Raw genomic sequence first — 13,909 nt, 5'->3', positions numbered from 1 at the left:
GAACATTAATTATTTGTCTATTTCCGAGGGCCATTTTTATGCCTTTGCAAAGTGTTTTGCCTCTCATTCTGTGAGGGAAGGTCGGATTTTGATTCCGTTTTCTGCCCCTTATTCCAGACTACCTTCTGCTTCTTTCTATCCAATCTGATTAATTGGGGGTTGAGGGAACGTTGCAGGTGGAAACTGTGCTCCTATTCACTTGTGCTTTGTATATGTTCTAGGAGAAGGTCAACCAAGTACATTGCTACCATTTTCATTGTAATATCACCCCATTGGTGATTGCTGCCCCATATTAAAAATTGTAGGATTTCTTATGAATTTTAAAAATAAATAAATATTGCAATTTCACCAACCGGCATGGTTCATGGTCCATTGTGACCCAGGGTATTTGAAATAGGGGGTGCGAGACGAGTTGTGTACCATCTCAAATTGAATCCGCATAAAATAAAGAAAAGGCATCTCAATTGAGCGCTACATCCTAGTCTGAGACCAAGGTGTATGTCGCCCAATTGAAATCCTTAACACAACAGAGGAATGCATAAATGCATATAAACAATACAAATAATGCACAGTTATGCCACTAACTATACCTGACAAACATGGACTTTTGTTCAGCCTCCTAGAACCATCTGCATTCCCCAAAGCAAATAAATCTAAGGAGGAAAGTGGCGCTATATAAACTATATTAAAGAAAGAAAAAGTATTTCACCAGAACAATAGAGAAAAAGAAAGTCTCTGCTAGATAGAATAAGGTTAAGTTACTTAACTGTAATTATTGTTCTCCAGCATGGTTCTGGCATAGATTAACATGCTCGTGAATATTCCCCGTCGTTAGGTTGTGAATCCTCACTAACAGAAAAACAGTTTCACTTCACTGTATTTCTCCTCTAAACCAATGTCCTCTGGGTCATACTGCCCCCATCCAATGACAGTCCTCTCCCCAAGCTGTTCCTCTGGCAGCCATCTTAGAATTTAAGGTAAAGTTACAGTATGACCAAGAAGAGCCGCAGAGCGGCCGGAGGGAGAGTTCGCATGTGAATCCATGCCAGACCAATGCTGAAGAACAATAGTTACAGGTAAGTAACTTAACCTTCTCCAACATGGGGTCTGGCATGGATTTACATGCTCATGAATAACAAATACATAGCAGTACAATATTACACAACCACGGGAGGTGGCAAGGCTCAACAGAAGCAATAACCCTTACATCTGCAACAGACTCACCTCGAACAGGTTGCGCATCACTGCTTGGCCGGCTCTGGACTCCTCCTGGAATCCCTCTCGACGCAGTAGAACTTCATGAAGGTGTGAGTGGACCTCCACGTAGCAGCCCTGTAGATGTCCAGCAGAGGCACACCAAACAGGAACGCTGATGTCGCAGGGATCGCTCTGGTGGAGTGGGCTCTTGCACGGCCGGGCAGTGGTCGGTTCGCCAACCGATGACAGTGTGTGATGCAGACGGAGAGCCATCATGAAATGGAAGCCTTGGCCAAGGCCTTCCCGTGGTTCACAGGACCAAAGTTCATGAACAGTTGTGAAGTCTTCCTAAAACTGTGCGTGTCACATAGAACTTCAGGGCAAAAGCAATGTCCAACGAGTGCAAGGCCCTTTCTGCCGGCAACGAAAGTTTCAGGAAGAAAACAGGCAACCCCAAAGCCTTGTTGAGGTGGAATTGCGACTGAACCTGCGTCATGAAAGAGGGATGCGTATGCAGCACCAACCTCGATTTGTGGAAAGCCAGGTACCGTTGCTTGCAGTATATTCCAGGATCTCACCCACACATCTGGCAGAGGGGATGGCCACAAGGAAAGCAGTCTTCCACGAGAGAAATTTGACTGTGGCCTGATGCATAGGCTCGAAGGGCCCCCGCCCCATGAGCCTCGTCAGAACCATGACGAGTTCCCACGCCGGGGCCGGAAACCTTCACCGGCGGGAAGGATCGGAACAGTCCTTTGAGAAACGCCTTGACGAGTTGGTGGGCCAAAGCGAAGCTCTTCCTGGTGTAGCAGGAGATAGCCAACATGTTGAACCTTGATATAGGCGTGCGCTCCAGCCTTTGGCAGGGATAGAAAGTATGGAAGGATCTGTGGGGGTGTGACCCTCAGAGGGGTAATCTTCTACGACTGGCACCACGTAGCAAAATGCTTTCACTTATGGCCGTAGCACTTCAAGGTCGCTGACACCCTGGCCTTGGCAAGGAGCTCCCTGCAGTCCACTTGCAACGTATACCCTCCAAACTAAGGCTGCAGGAGCCAAGCCCTCAAGTTCAGCGATCCTGGGTCGTGATCAAGGATTGCACCTCCCTCTCTGACAAGAAGATCCGGAACCACCAGCAACATGACTGGAGGAGACGCCGACAGGCTGAGATGGTCCGGATATAAAATCTGCCTCGGCCGGGGCGATGAACATCATCCTGCATTGACACGGTGCGTGTTGATGACTCGTAGCAGGAGAGGGAATGGAGGAAACCCGTACAGAAACAGACCTTCCCACAGGAAGCAGAACACGTCCAGCAGGCTCCTAGGCTGGTGGAATCTTCTGGCAAACTTCAGGCATTTGGAATTCACCGCTGTCGCAAACAGATCGATCTGGAGTCTGCCCCATTTGACGAACAGGCGGTCCACCTGATCCGGACGAAGCTCTCACTCGTGGCAGGAGCGCGATTCCCTGCTGAGGGAGTCTGCAAAGGTGTTCTGTCTCCCACCAGGTGGAGAGCGAAGAGGAACATCCCCTGTCCGAAGGCCCAGTCCCACAAGTCCTGCACTTCCTTGTAGAGCTCCGGGGATCAAGCGCCCCTCTGCTTCCTGACGTAGAACAAGGTTGAGGTGTTGTCCATGAAGATCCTCACTACCTTGCCTTTCAGAGACGGTAGGAATGACTAGAGCAGCCAGAATACTGCCCGTAGCTCCAGGATGTTTATATGCAGATCATTCTCCTCCGGCACCCAAAGGCCTCTGGCATGCAGACGTCTGGTGTGCGCTCACCAACCTCCAAGGAGGAATCAGTGGTGACCGTCTCCTGGTATGAGGGGTTTTGAAATCCTGTGCCCTGGGCAATGTTGGAGCGGACGCCCCATCACACAATCACGCGCCAAACTCTTTGTTGAGAGAGGATACCTGTATCCAGCGGACGTACAGGCATTCCTGTAGGAATCACATCTGCAACCTGCAGAGACTGACGAGGTAGATGCAGGATGACATCATGCCCAATAACAATTTGATGGCCCGCACGGTGGCCGTCTTCGACGACAGCCATTGTGCCTTTCCTTGCATGGCTACCAGCCTCTCCTCGAGGGCGATGCCAGGCAAAACACTGCATTGGGTCTGGCGCCCAGGAACAGCGCTTTCTGCGATGGCTTTAAGCAGAACTTTGGATAGTTGCCGGAAATTCCCAGATCCATCTATAGCCGGCCGGTCATTTGTGCGTTCGTCGGCCAGCTCCCGCGGGCATGCGCGTGTCAGCCAGCCGCCCAGGTACTGGTATACGTGTATGCCCTGTAGACGCAGATGGGCTGCCACTGGTGGCAAGCATTTCATGAAACCTCTGGGGACTGACTCCAAGCCAATAGGTTTGGGCCTTCAACTAGTAGTGCTCGCTCTGCACCACGAAAAACAGAAACTTCAATGTTTCTTGTGAATGGGGAAGTGGAAATAGGTGTTCTCCAGGTCTAACAATGTCAACAAGTCTCCTTTTTCCAGTTGGAGGAGCATGTGTTGCAACGTGACCATCCTAAACTTTTGGGACTTTAGGTATTTATTCAGATGTCGTAGATCCAGGGTGGGCCTCCAGCCCAGTCTTATTTCTGCCTAGAAAGTATCTGCAATAGACTCTGGACCCCAAGAGCCATTGGGGAACCAGCTCCCCCAGAGCCGTTCAGGAACCAGATCTAGCGTCCCTTTTTGCAGCATGGCTCGTACCTCTTGCAGAAGCAGAGGGATGTGCTGCTCCTGACAGGCAACTAGAGAGATCCACAGACACCTGCGTCGAAACTCCAGGGTGTGTCCTTAGGCAAGAGCGTCCAGCACCCATCTGTCAGTGATCTTTCTCCACTCACTGACGAACCTCGCCAGTCGGCCTTCCACAGGGGGTGCAGAAGTAGGGGCCCGACGTCCCAGTCGGTTCAGGCTTGTTTCGGCGCTGGCGTCCTGCCCCGCGGGCGACTGTGTCCTCTGCTACTGTAGGCCTTGAAACCGCGTCTGTAGGCTTCTTGTGTTGAGGATCTGGAAGGCTGTCTGTATGACGTGGAAAACCCCTTTGCAGACCTGCTCGACTTTCCCCTAGAGGAGCGGTGCAGCTGGAGAGTGCCCAGCGGGCCGTCTGTCTTGATGGCCTGGAGGGACTCGTCGCCAGTCTTCCCAAACAGATTTTCCCTGTCAATGGGCATGTCCAGCACCTTCGGTTGGCCCTCCTGATGGAAGGCTTTCATCCAACCCTGTCGCTGAAGGCAGACACAGTTCCCCATTTGCCGGAACCCCGAGTCAGCGACGTCCAACGCCACTGTGATGGCGTGATCAGACGCCACTTCCCCTTCCAGGAAGAGAGCGAGGGCTTCCATCTTCTTGTCATCGAGGAGGAACTGCAGGATCAGTCCTAACTTGTACCACAATTCCTTTTCGGACCTGGCCAGGTTTGCCAGTGCGTTGGCTGCCTTGATAGTGGACGCTGCAGTGCAAATCACCACCTTTCCCATGGCGTCCATCCTTTTCCCTTGGCTGTCCAGAGGGCCCAAAATGACGAGGACGGGTTAGCCAACAATTTCCCCGCGGCCACCGACATGACTGAGTCCAGCGATGGTTGCGACCTCAGGCACTTGGGGTGTCAAGTCCGACACCCTATATATTTCTTCTCCAGCCTATCCTGCTTGGCTGGAGCTGTGCATGGGTTCTTCACGAGGGCCAGGCCCTACTCCCAAACGTCGTCCAGAAAAGTCACCGCCACAATAGTCTTCCTCTTGGCTTCGCGCCTTTGAAGCCCTTCCCTTCTTGTTTTCCTCGGGCAGCAGCAGGAATAGCTCAGCGGCCCTGGCGATCATGAGTGGAACGACCCCACCTCATCCGGTAGGGACACCCTATGTGGAGCATGCAAAGGTGGCGATTCTCCATCCGCTGCGCCTATGTCTTTGCTTCCTCTTCTTCGCTGGAGGTTGATCGGGAACCTGGGGATCACTGGTACCAGCACCAGAGGCATCCTCATGTGGATCTCTGGCACCAAACGTGTGTAAAGTTGATTGAATATTCAAGGAAATGTCCCTCGGCTGAGAAGGCAGAACAGGCAAACTAGCCCCTGCGCGGTCTCGTCCTCTTCAACGTCCTCATGGACCGTATGTAAGGACTCTTGATCTTGGTCGTCCGTGGACGAGACCTCCATGGTTTGGGCAACGGCCTGGGAGGGTTGCTGTTTCGGGGCCTCCTCACACCTCCCTCTCCCCCACTGAGCGTCTTGAACAGCGGTCTGGGCCAGTTTCACCCCTTCTGACGTGCCTGCAGACTTTGCCAAAGTCACTGCGGCGGTGTCACGCCTTGGGGGCAGGGACACTGAGCCGTGGGAGCTACCCTTGTAGGATCAGCGGCCGTAGCTACTGTGATGGTAGAAGCCATCTGAGTCGCCGACAAGGTCTTTGCCTGCGCCGGTTGAGCCTACTGGGGCTGCGCGACCTTCTCCTCCGTCCACAGCTTCTCGGATTTCTCCCTTAGTTTAGCCGGGGTAGAGGACTTCCTCTTTGAAGAGAAGCTTGAAGGTATGCTGGCAGTGGAGACGGAAGGTGATACTGATAGCGCACTATCCACTTTGGGACCTGCTTCAGCGGCGAACCCAGTGTACTCAGACTTGCAAATCTTGACCTTATCTTGGGCCCCCACGGATGAGGCGCTCTTAAAGGTCTTAGAAGACCACTCCTCAGACTGGGCGGTCCTGGACGAGGCATGACCCTGTTCGGAGCACGGGTCAGAGGCCTTCTTCGTGTTAAGCCATGCCGCCAGCCTACTATGCCTGTCCGTTGTTTTCTTGGAGAAACCGAGGCATATCTCGCACTGTGGTCTGGGTGCAGGCAGTAGATTTATTGCAGGTGCTGGTCCTCCACAAACACATTCTGTAGCCTGCATTTGGTGCAGGGCCTGAAGAGGGACCTTCCCTCCTTCTCCGTCATGGTCTGAAGGTGTGAAGTAGGTCCAAGATGGCCTTGTAGAATCTTTAAAGGATCTTCGCCATTCAGGGGCGCAGAACTTCACCGACAAAGGGTCCCCGCTCTCAGCAGATGAAGAAAAGAGCAAACAGGCTCCTTTGAAACAACTTTTTCCGTCAAAAAACACGAAAATAAAACGTACAAATATCTCAGAGAGCAAACTCAGGGACTGAAGCGTGCGGTACAAATCTGAAGATGGCTGCCAGAGGAGGGGCTTAGAGAGAGGACTGTCATTGGATGGGGGGCAGTATGACACAGAGGACAGCGATTGGTTTGCAGGAAAAAGACAGTTCTTTAGTGAAAGTGAAACTTTCTTTTACCGATGATTCCCAGCCCGACGAAGGGGAATATTCATGAGCATGTGAATCCATGCCAGACCCATGCTGGAGAAATGTTACTTATAGGGGCTCAACATGGACATTAAGAAATGCATATCACTTTCAGGAGAGAGCAGATTGGGGGCGGGGAAAAAGGCACCCAAGATAGATGGAACTCTTCATATGTTGAATGGAGGCATTGTATGCATTTTCACCATTAACCAGGGGGAGGGAACCCACCTCCTCATGCTCACAGTGTCATGTAAACAAGAAGCATGTTTAGATAGGACCATGTTTATAAATTCAGAGTACCTAAAACACATGGCAGACCTACAAATAAACATCAGCTTGTCCATTAATCTGGGACGCCAAATGAAGAACCATTGTACACATAGTGCAGATCAGCTGTCAAAGAACTTGCCTTTCAAAGGACATTTCCATCAGATAAGGCTCTCACTCACCCTCCTTTTTGAAAGCTTTGTTTTCCTTATTCTCTTTTCCTTTCTCCTTCCCCTTTTCTCCAGGCTTCTTAATCATGGACTTCACTGTTTTCTGGGACTTTTGGGACTGTTCAAAGGTTTTCATGGCAGTCAGAGCTCTGGCTTGGGCCCTGCTACTCGCCTCTGCTTCCCTGAAAAAAATAAACAAAGTCAGACTTAAACACGCTGTCCAACTTGTAAAGTTCAGAGTAGACCAGCCACTCAGTTTTTAGAGGAGGATGAGGATACATGCAGTAAAAGAATATCGAGGATTTGTCAGTTCAAGATAATTTCAATGGTGCAGACACTCTTCTCAATGCAAGGAGTACAGAAATGTTCATGCACGTGCAGATACAGTGCAACATATATCAATCTCCCGCCACTGAACAATCTATGAAATAAACTGGGCCCGTTTTACAAAGAAAGATATGTATTCATGCACTGCTGTTTTGAACAGCTTGCTATGTTGAAGACTGACTGTGTGAGGACTTCACAGTCTAGCCAGTAATAGGAACTCAAATATGAATATGCAGCGAATGGTTACTTCGGAATCTGTCTGTAAAAAAATGAGTTGTACCCAGGAAATAGCAAAAGGCCCTGTGTTGGGAGAGTCAGCGTATAGGTTCGAGCCAACATGCTGCTTTGTCCATGCCCGACCAATTGGGGTTTTCAATTGACAGTGACACCCCACGAAATCATACAAATGTGATAGGGCCAGCGAGGTGGCCTAGTAAAGGGGGCCTATGGTGTGGGAGCGGATCCACGGGTGCTTGAGTGTAGGCAGGCCCCCCTCCCTTACCTGCGGTTATGGTGGCTTCTGTGCCGCCAACGAAGCAGCAGCCCCAGGAGACGTGGAGCTGCAGGCGCCGGAGGATGAGAGACGCTGGTGGCATATTTTCCAAGGGATGCTCCAAACGGCACAACACTGGCAGCAGGACGCAGCAAGTGTAGACGCAGCACCAAGGGGTGCCGTGTCCTTCACAACACCAGTAGCCAAAAGGGAATCACAACTAGCACACTAAGGAATTTCAACAGGCCCCCATGAAGGCCTTGCACCACTATACCAGGGATTGAGGTTTTCTATGTAGTAAAGGCCACACAGAGATTTTTACCCATTAGACCACCAGGGATAAACATTTTTAAAAAGGCCCTACAGGGCCTTTTATGTTCCAGTGTCCTGGGAACCCAGCATGGTGCATGTTGGAAAAGGGGCAGGGCTTATCAACCCTTTAAAGTCCTCCCATGGCCTTCCCTTGTCACAGCCCTTGGTGATTGATCAGGGTAAGTAGTCAATCCTGGAAGGGGGTAGGTGGTTTAAAGAAGTGCGAGTGTTTAAGTGTGGGTTAATTGGGCGAGGACAGGAGGTGGTGGAGGACGACCGAGAGACCAGAGGAAGTGACAGCCTGAAGGAGTACAGAGCCTTTGGTTTAGGAGGGGGTCTGTAGAGTGTTTGTGTGAGGGGCGTGTGAGCAGTAGAGGTAGAGTAGGAGCAATGGAGTGGGGTAGTAATAGTGGCAGAGGTAGTAATGGTTGGGAGTAGAGTTGGGAAGTGGTGGGAATAGCGAGGAAACACCTTAGTGGTAGAGTGGGAGTTAGTAGGAGACGGGTGAGCAGGGCAGCATATCCCTGCAGGTCCCTAAGGGTTGAACAGAGGCTAGTAGAGCGTGAGCAGGGCAGCATATCCCTGAGTAGCTCAGAATGTAGTAGAGAGAGGTAGTGACAGTAGCGGAGTGGGAACAGTAGTTGTGGTTAGTAGCGGGAGGAACAACAGTGGGAGGGAGAATAGGAGTAGACATTGGTATAGGGTAAAATAGGAGTTAGTAAGATAGGAACAGTAGGGGGCGGTGAGGTACAGTGGAAGGAGGGAGAAGAAGGAACAAAGGTAGAGGGAGAGTTGGAAGTACAAGCAGTAATAAGGAATAGGAGTGGGAAAGGAAGTAAGGTCGAAGGGTGTAGGTGGAAAGGCGGAATGAGATTGGAGGGACAGTGGCATAGGGAGAGGAGATCAGTTGTGGAGATCAGTATGGCAAAGGGTTTGGTGAGAGGTTGTGAAAGCAGTGCGTGACGCAGGGCGAAAGAAGGCACCATTCCCTATTCCCGGAGACTAACCAACAATAGGCGAGGGAAAGTTAGATGTTCCCTAGGGAGACAGATAGCCAGCGTCTTAGGGAAAAGTTAGAAGAACAGATAAGTGTTTCCGATCTGTAGTGACCAACAGCCCGGTAAGGACGTCTGGGGCTAGAAGGTGCGTCCCAGGCCCACAGAAGCTGGCTATTAAGTTTTAAATAAACACCCTTGGACTTAATGATTGTGGTTATACATGGCGGGCCACCCTTTCACACAAAACTATGAAAAAATAAAAGTGTATGTTAAACGGCATTAGTGAGACGTTTAAACGTTTCTATGAGACAACCTATATGAACTGTGATTAAGTGATGGTTCCAGAAATAGATGAACACTCCCTCAAGTGTTCAAATGAAGACTCATCAGCTTGAGAACCTAGTGGAAGTAGATCTTACTAATCAAACATCAAAACCAAACTAAGGAAACCACTGCCAAAGCTCTTTCATTTGAGGATTCAACATCTGAATGTTTTAAAAGGCATATGGTGTGATGAATCCTACTGAGTCATCACTAATCCCCAGCCTGAAGTTCCCTCCCACGTGGCCAGGGGAAGGCAGCCGCTACCTGATCCGGAGCCTGGGGTGGTATTCTGAGGGTGGATCATATGGGATGAGATAGCTGTCGGGTTGGGGGGTGGTCGCTCCGACAGGAGAGACGCAGTGTTCTCTTTTTTGTGAAGAGGTCCCCCCCTTTCCAGAGTTTCTAATGGTATATTGTCATCATTCAGAAACCTTTAGTTTTAAGAACTTAAAAGCTGCTTCTGTTAAACATCGCTGGCAGAACTTTGTTAATTCTTTTCCAGTACATAACGCCTCTAAAACATATTTGACATCTGATGTTTATGATAATTGTCATGTAGACGAAAGTGTTTAATTTTGAAATCTGAAAACATGAAAATCTTGGACTCCAATTCCCAGAAGGCTTTGAGTACTGGGACGAAGGAGAGGAGTGGGGCGTTATTGCAGTGTAACAACGATGCCGAGTGTAACGTGCGGTCTAGTCAATCAGCTGAGCAGGACATTTAAACTCAGAAATCACTGGCAGCTGAAGGAAGGTGAAGGAGACGTGGAAGCAAGCTGCATAGTGTGCAGAGCAGGAAGCGGACCGAGAGCATAACGGCAGAGACACTTGCAGGCAGCCACCTGGAGGTGTAGGGTGTCGGAGGAGAGGAGCTCCGGTACTTTCATAGCGGGAGCCTTGACGGGACCGCTAGAGGCACCGCGGGACCTGGGAGGACGGTGTCCTGGGGAATGGAAACTGTTCCAGCGGCAAAGCAACCAGGAGCCAAAACAGGAACCAAGAGAGACCTGGCCTTGTGGTGGAAGCCTACCAAAGAGAGACTCCACGCTGCTGCTGCACGTAGAGACGGTGAGTCGACCGAGAGGAGTTAGGGGCTCCGGATGTGCCCACAAGTTATTGAACACTTGGGAACATATTTTGAGTATCGACCAAGTAAACTTGAAATACAAAAAGGCAAAAGAGGTACAACTCCCCTCATATGAGATGTCAATTTGGGGAAACTTTAAAAAAGAGATCCAAAGGCAAAACCTGTACAATTCTCCTTAACCGAGATGTAAATTTGGGGAAATTGGGAACAAGCATAGCCAAAACTCAACATGTATTGAAAAGGAAGTTGACCAAAAGCTCAGTTATTGAAGAGGTATAATTGAGTCATACTTTAAAAAGCAAAGTGACTATAGCAAACAGACCCGATACAGGATGTTTTTAAGGTAGTGAACCTTTTGGGAAAAGATATACCTGCCAGGACAGTAAACCAGGATTTATGTTCAGTTGGGGAGTTCCTGGCAAGGGAGTACACCAGGAAATCCAATCTTGTGTTACAGAAGTACTATATTATGTCAAATCTTTGTTGAAATTGCTTTTTTTGCCATCCTGAAAATTAAGACTCGTTCTTACTCAATTCCAACCAGTGTGTGGAAACGCTATTTTGATTTGTCATTCTGAAAAGCACAAAAGACTTCCTTTTGGTGTATTCCAACCTGTGTTGTGGAAAGAATATTTGCTTTGTCATCCTGAAGAGAACATTAAGTGAAAGGCATTTTCAGCACTTGTAACAAAAGCTTTGGGTTGAAATGGAACATTCTAAATACTTTTCTTGAAACAATCGTATATTTTACAGAATTGTGTTGATTTGGAACATTTTCTGTGTATCTTTTGGTTTAGAAGTATTTTGGACACAACACCAATTTGCTTTAGCTTCATAGGTAGGGACCCTCTTTTGGATAGGTAAAGATCGGCATTCTTCCAAACCCCTTTTCGTTTAATAAACATGGCTAAAGTTGAGAACATTACAACTTTGTGTCCGCCTCTCATTGCCGATACCTCACAATGGCCAGTTAGTTGCCACCAGAAAACTGGTGGAAGGAGTATAAGCTAGACAAATTGTTTCCCTCCCACCTATGAGATGTTTGAACACTCTTGCTAAAACCTGGAAGAGATCCAAATAATTGAAAACAGTTCATACTGGCCCTTATCCATGCTAAAAATATGATACAAAAATCATTGAAAAGGACAAAATGGTGCCACATTTATCCTCCCATGCATATAGATCTCAGCTGTCTTTCATACCGGGGTGATCTACGACCCTCAACCTTTGCCAGGTTTTTTCTGAGTTTTGTTGCTGACAAATGGCAATATATCATCTTTTGCTGCAACATTAACTGCAGAGGAAGCTTTCAAATCAGTCTCCAAGAGATCTCTTTAAGGTCAAGCGCCTCACAGGGTTTGGTGGCTAGCTGCTGGATAGCATAGGATTAGTTGCCAACCCACTGGCAAGACTCTGCATGAACAGTATTCTCGCTGGTGTGAGGTAAGTGACATGTGTAGTGTAGGTCAGCCCTACGATTTGCAATAGCTATGGAACTTCTTGCAGAGTTAATCAGAAACACATGAATACTGAGGCTGGTCATTGGTAGGTCACAGGGAGAATATTTCATTAAACACAGAGGGCATCCTGCTAATTATTAGAATTCTCGAACCAATTTATCACTCGACTGATGAGCTGATTAACTTTGACAAATATTATCCACTGGTAGTGAATTGGACATCTGACATTCCCATTGACACAGGTTAGGAGGTGCTGAAAAAATGTTGTGGGTTATATATTGGACCCATAGGGCATCATAGCTTGGCCTTCATGTGCATAAGACTATGCGTGAATTACAAATATTATCCAAATGATCTTAAAATGAAAATTAAGTTCTAGACTTCTGTGTGTGTGCCCATGGTTACAAAGAACAACTTAGTTACCCCTGGTTGACGTTCTTTCGACTGGATGTTCCTCCCACGTATTCCTTATCTTTGACACGTCTGCTTCAGGAAAAGAAATTTCGTCAGAGGGCGCTGTGCGTCGATGGCATCGAGTCGATGTCCCTCGAAAGCCTCCATCGAGGATGAAATCATATATAGCATGAGCAGCGCCCGTTGGTCCGAGTTCTGTTTTTCCCCCCGTTAGCAAAGATACCCTCAAAACACAGGAGTGACCGTACTCATCCTTGATGGAACGGAAGCTGTTATAACAAAGGAAATTCTACTGTGGGGTCGGAAGGGAGGGTCGATGAGGCACACGTGGGAGGAACATTCAGTCAAAAGAACGTTACCTGGGGTAAGGAACTTGTTCTTCGAATGGATTGTGTCCTCCCACGTATTCCTCATCTTTGACAGACTCCCACAGAAGTATTTGGTTTGGAGGAGGGAGTAGAATTTGAATTCATATATTTTTATGGACAGAGTGCAGGACTGCCTTGCCAAAAGTACCATCCCGACGGAGGGAAGATTCCAGGCAATAATGCTTTGTGAAGGTGTGGATGGAAGACCACGTTGCTGCTTCACAAATGTTTTTAATTGGTACGCCCCTTTGCAGGGCTGTAGAGGTAGCCATGCCCCTGGTGGAATAGGCCCTTAAACCTTCAGGAGGGCCTTTTCCTGCCAGCCTGTAACATTGAGATTGACATAATTATCCATCTGGATAAGGTCTGTTTAGTAACAGCCTGACACAGCTTATGTCCTGTATATGCAATGAAAAGTTGGTCATCAATATGTAGTTTAGACATTCTAGATCTATAAAAGCTGAACGCTCTCCAAGGGTCTAACCTATGTAGTCTTTACTCCTCCTTGCCAGGATGAGGTGGGGGATAGAAAGAAGGTAGAACAATTTTCTGACCTATATGAAAATCAGAAATGATTTTGGGCAAAAATGAAGGTTGACCCTTAAAACAACCCTATCCTTGTTGAAGATAGTAAAGGGTGGCTTGAACTAAAGTGCCTGCAACTCGCTCGCTCTACGGGCTGAAGATAGAGCTACCAATAGAATGGTTTTAAAGGTTAACCTTAAAAGGAACCGAGTGTAAGGGTTCAAAAGGTGCACACATTATGAATTTTAGAACCAGATTAAGGTCCCAAACTGGAAGCTGGAAAGGAGATGGGGGACACATTGGGGAGCCCCTTTACAAATTGTGTCACCAGTGGAAATTTGAAGTAGGAACATTCCTCTGACGAGCGCTTAAAGATGAACAGCGCCGCCAAGTAGCCTTTAATAGTTCCAACCTGGTACCAGATTAAGCTAAAGATAGAAGAAAGGATAAACCAACCGGTGTTTTACATAGAAAATAATATACATTCTTTTCCCTGAACTGTTAAGCAGAAACCTGTGCAGTTCCCTTAGGGACCACTGTAAAAGGCTTAGGTCTACAGGTGTTGGCAGTAAACCCAATCGGTAGCAGTCTGTACCACCCAGATGTACCTGGTAGCTGTGGCTGAGCAGCCAGACTTCTCTCAAGAAGAGTTAA

At 48.3% G+C, this 13,909-nt stretch overlaps 1 protein-coding gene across 1 annotated transcript in view; it reads right to left on the bottom strand.

The window, feature by feature from the left end:
• Window positions 1-13,909, bottom strand: part of SRPRA (SRP receptor subunit alpha) — a 644,254-nt gene that overhangs the window by 400,599 nt on the left and 229,746 nt on the right. Inside the window, exon 4 of the mRNA XM_069614204.1 lies at window positions 6,960-7,129. Within this exon, the coding sequence (XP_069470305.1) occupies window positions 6,960-7,129 (170 nt within the window). The remainder of the gene's footprint in view (window positions 1-6,959; window positions 7,130-13,909) is intronic.

The sequence above is a fragment of the Ambystoma mexicanum genome, chromosome 9 (genome assembly GCF_040938575.1).
Source record: "Ambystoma mexicanum isolate Mex_15411 chromosome 9, UKY_AmexF1_1, whole genome shotgun sequence".
NCBI lineage: Eukaryota > Metazoa > Chordata > Amphibia > Caudata > Ambystomatidae > Ambystoma > Ambystoma mexicanum.
This window is presented reverse-complemented; position numbering and strand designations above follow the sequence as displayed.